At 41.8% G+C, this 4280-nt stretch overlaps 1 protein-coding gene across 2 annotated transcripts in view; it reads right to left on the bottom strand.

The window, feature by feature from the left end:
- Window positions 1-4280, bottom strand: part of LOC115223304 (solute carrier family 23 member 2-like) — a 34757-nt gene continuing 30477 nt past the window's right edge. For both annotated transcript variants that reach the window (XM_029793814.2, XM_029793815.2), the window contains 2 exons: window positions 1114-1209; window positions 1-295 (listed from right to left, as the gene is read on the bottom strand). In XM_029793814.2, coding sequence (XP_029649674.1) covers window positions 63-295; window positions 1114-1209 — 329 coding nt within the window. In that variant the 3' untranslated portion in view covers window positions 1-62. The remainder of the gene's footprint in view (window positions 296-1113; window positions 1210-4280) is intronic.

Raw genomic sequence — 4280 nt, 5'->3', positions numbered from 1 at the left:
TCACCTGACCACTACTTTACTATCGCTAGAAAAAAAACAACAAAACAAAACAAAAAAAACGATCATATAACTTCCGCTTTCTTTTCAACGTTTGTTCTGTCTCTGTTTAACCCGTATGGTGGCATAAATGCCAAGAAACGAAGAAATGGGTGCCTAGCAATGAAATTTGGTAAAATGGGAACGCCGTATATAGATTCTTCTTCTTTTTCTGTTTGGTTCCTTTGATTGTTCAGTTCATCGGCGTCTTTGTTGAGATCTTCTACACTGTCTGCCAAGCCTCGTTCCTTTAATGTTCCTTTTGATTTTTGATTAATTGAAAACATGTGAAATAAAAAAGAAAGGTTTTGTTTAGTATTACAGGCCATTTATTATTATTATTATTCAGGTCACTGCCTGGAATCGAACTCGGTATCTTGGGGGCAGTAGCACGTACTCTTAACCGCTACGCCATATACCCGTAGGCAAATATCCGTCAATTGTAAATAATGTACATAATTCCTCATCTCTTAAATATAGAACAGGTATAATAAAGGTGTGTGGAGGCGCAATGGCCCTGTGGTCAGGGTAGTGGACTCGCGGTCATAGGATTGCGGTTTCGATTCCCAGACCGGACGTTGTGAGTGTTTATTGAGCGAAAACACCTAAAGATCCACGAGGCTCCGGCAGGGGGTTGTGGTGAACCCTGCTGTACTCTTTCACTACAACTTTCTCTCACTCTTTCTTCCTGTTTCTGTTGTACCTGTATTTCAAAGGGCCAGCCTTGTCACACTCTGTGTCACGCCCAATCTCCAACGAGAACTACGTTAAGGGTACACGTGTCTGTGGAGTGCTCAGCCACTTGCACGTTAATTTCACGAGCAGGCTGTTCCGTTGATCGGATCAACTGGAATACTCGTCGTCGTAACCGACGGAGTGCCATTTTTCAATATAGGTGTAAGAGGGATAATTGTATGTACATCATGTCCACTGTCGTCGATGGAATTACTTGCCATGTATTCCTTTGAATAAGACTTAAAATCTTTGTCAACCAAACTACGCTTAAAATTCTTTCCCAACATATTCTAATAAACAGGTGAATATTACGAAGAGAATAATAATTTTTCAGTAACATACCTGGCCATGCATTGTCCAAGATCATTGCCAACAAACCTCCTAGAAAATTCGGATTGGTAAGAATAGCATGGACGGATCCGTCAATTTCTTTATAACCTGAAGAATATATGAAATAAAGTTTCAATCCGCAAATGACTGATAATTATTGATCGCAAAGGTTTGGTTATTGAATAGTTATCAAATGTCTTCTGTTTTATACCCGGTGTTGATACTATTTGAGTATTTATCAACATTATTATCATGCGTGAGTGAAGCCGTGTGGTCAAGTGGTTAGAGGTGTTGACTGATGATTATGATGGCGTGAGTTCAATTTCTAGAGCAGGCGGTGCAGCTTGTCTGTGCTTGTTTGTCCTCTCTGTGTTTAGCCCCCCTTATGGGTAGTAAAGAAATAGGTATTTCGTCTGGCTTAACGTTTTGAGCTCAAATTCCGCAGAGGTCGACTTTGCCTTTCATCCTTTCGGGGTCGATAAATTAAGTACCAGTTACGCACTGGGGTCGATGTAATCGACTTAATACTTATGTCTGTCCTTGTTTGTCCCCTCTGTGTTTAGCCCCTTGTGGGTAGTAAAGAAATTGATATTTCGTCTGGCTTAACGTTTTGAGCTCAAATTCCGCCGAGGTCGACTTTGCCTTTCGTCCTTTCATGGTCGATAAGTACCAGTTGCGTACTGGGGTCGAGTAGAAAAGGTTTCAATCATTTGTCACGCGTCAAATTATATTTTTACGTTATTTCTCCGTTTTTATTTAATCGCCACACCTAAAAGATTACTGCGTTATACTTAAAGATTTAGATGTCAGTGTGGCTCGTTCTCCGTTGACCGAGTGGCTTTCAAAGGGTGCATAGCGTTTGCGGCCGACCCCTAGAAAGTTTTAAGAACTCTGAATAGTCCTTAAGTTATTGTGGAGTGGTTCAAGATCTGTCACTTTGTCTTAAGCAGCAAGATTTGCCGCTGCCCTTACACTCAGTCCATTTCCCTCCCCTCCCCATACAAAATGGTTCTAATCGCAATTTTTACCACTCATTATCAAAGCTATAAATAAAAAAGAATAAATAGTGGCTGTGTGGTAAGTAGCTTGCTAACCAACCACATGGTTCCGGGTTCAATCCCACTGCGTGGCATCTTGGGCAAGTGTCTTCTACTATAGCCCCGGGCCGACCAATGCCTTGTGAGTGGATTTGGTAGACGGAAACTGAAAGAAGCCTGTCGTATATATATATGTGTGTGTATGTGTTTGTGTGTCTGTGTTTGTCCCCCTAGCATTGCATGACAACTGATGCTGGTGTGTTTACGTCCCCGTTACTTAGCGGTTCGGCAAAAGAGACCGATAGGATAAGTACTGGGCTTACAAAGAATAAGTCCCAGGGTCGAATTGCTCGACTAAAGGCGGTGCTCCAGCATGGCCGCAGTCAAATGGCTGAAACAAGTAAAGAGTAATTAATGTTTATGTTAAATATGAAAATAACGAATAAACAAACCAGCAACAAGTTGTATGAAATAAACGATAAAACACGGAGATACAAGTGGAAACCCGAAAAAGCTTTTGACTCAACTTGGTATAAATCAATTGGGTTTCTCGAATATAAATTTAGACGGGTGAGAGACACCATGCAACAATAAGTAACTTATCTGGCCTATATTATAGAAAATTGCTTAAAACCGAGGAAACTAGTGACTTCTCTCGTATGTACTGTCCTGTTTGTACTGTACTAGGAAAAATTGCCAATGACTAGTTATAGCATGAAGTATGCTGGGTTTTTGGAGTGCACAGGGTAGTCGCTTCATGTACATGTGTTTGCTGTAGTCAACGATATATTTAAGCAAGAGGGCAGACAATTTGACAGCCACGGATACCAAACGTCCCATGTGACAGATTTGAAGAGTTGTTGGGCGATATATCGGTGCTACTTTGATATGCAATCTACATATCATGAAACTGCTTTGGTATGCGATCTACACTTTATATTGTGATCTATAACAAGAAAAGTTATACATATCAAGAACAAGGAAAACACCTGTATCGGTTTCGAGAGAATGTCTGGTTAGAGCAGTGCTTTTCAAACTTTATGCTGGAGCGGAACCCCAAGGAAACATTCCGCTGGCTCGAGGAACACCTGTGCAATAATTTAATAGTATTATGCACACATATCTGCACAGGAGAATTAAAAATTACTGCCGATTTTAGCAGTTTTGTAACTTCTTGCGGAACCCCTGGACTGTACTGGCGGAACCCTGGTTGAAAACCACTGGGTTAGAGAGTATGAAACATAAGTGCTTATTTTGGAAGCACTCCGTCGGTTACGACGATGAGGGTTCCGGTTGATCCGATCAACGGAACAGCCTGCTCGTGAAATTAACGTGTAAGTGGCTGAGCACTCCACAGACACGTGTACCCTTAACGTAGTTCTCGGGGATATTCAGCGTGACACAGAGAGTGACAAGGCCGGTCCTTTGAAATACAGGTACAACAGAAACAGGAAGTAAGAGTGAGAGAAAGTTGTGGTGAAAGAGTACAGCAGGGATCACCACCATCCCCTGCCGGAGCCTCGTGGATCTTTAGGTGTTTTCGCTCAATAAACACTCACAACGCCCGGTCTGGGAATCGAAACCTAACCAGTCCGCTGCCCTAACCACTGGGCCATTGCGCCTCCAAGTGCTTATAGTAAGTCTATAAAATATATAAAAATTTAAACTCTCTATTTTTGACTTTTTTAGCTGTTTGTTTGATTCGCCCCTAAAATTAGTAAATTTGTTTCAAATCTGGTTCGTTTTAATTTTTTAAAAATAAATGTATAAAAATGTAAGAATGTTTTATTTAAGCCATATTAAATAAATGGAATACTTAGATCGCATACTTAAGTGGAATTTGACTCTTGTAGATGATGTTGGCTACGAAGCTCGCATTCCAAAGTAGCTCTGATATCTCTCTCAACATAAAACCGATGGTAGTCTGCTTAACACACGAATGATGAATGTGTGTGTGTGCGTGCGTGCATGTGTGGGTGTGTGTGTACGGGTGTGCGCGTGTATGTGCGTGTGTGCGTGTGCGTGTGTGTGCATGTGTGTGCGTGCGTGTCTGTGTGTGTGCGTGTGCGCGTGTATGTGCGTGTGTGCGTGTGCGGATGTGTGTGCGTGTGTGCCTGTGTGTGTGCGTGTGCGTGTGCGTGT

This window comes from Octopus sinensis, linkage group LG22 (assembly GCF_006345805.1).
Source record: "Octopus sinensis linkage group LG22, ASM634580v1, whole genome shotgun sequence".
NCBI classification, from domain to species: Eukaryota; Metazoa; Mollusca; class Cephalopoda; order Octopoda; family Octopodidae; genus Octopus; species Octopus sinensis.
The sequence above is the reverse complement of the archived record's forward strand: the minus strand, read 5'-3'. Positions and strand labels throughout refer to the sequence as shown.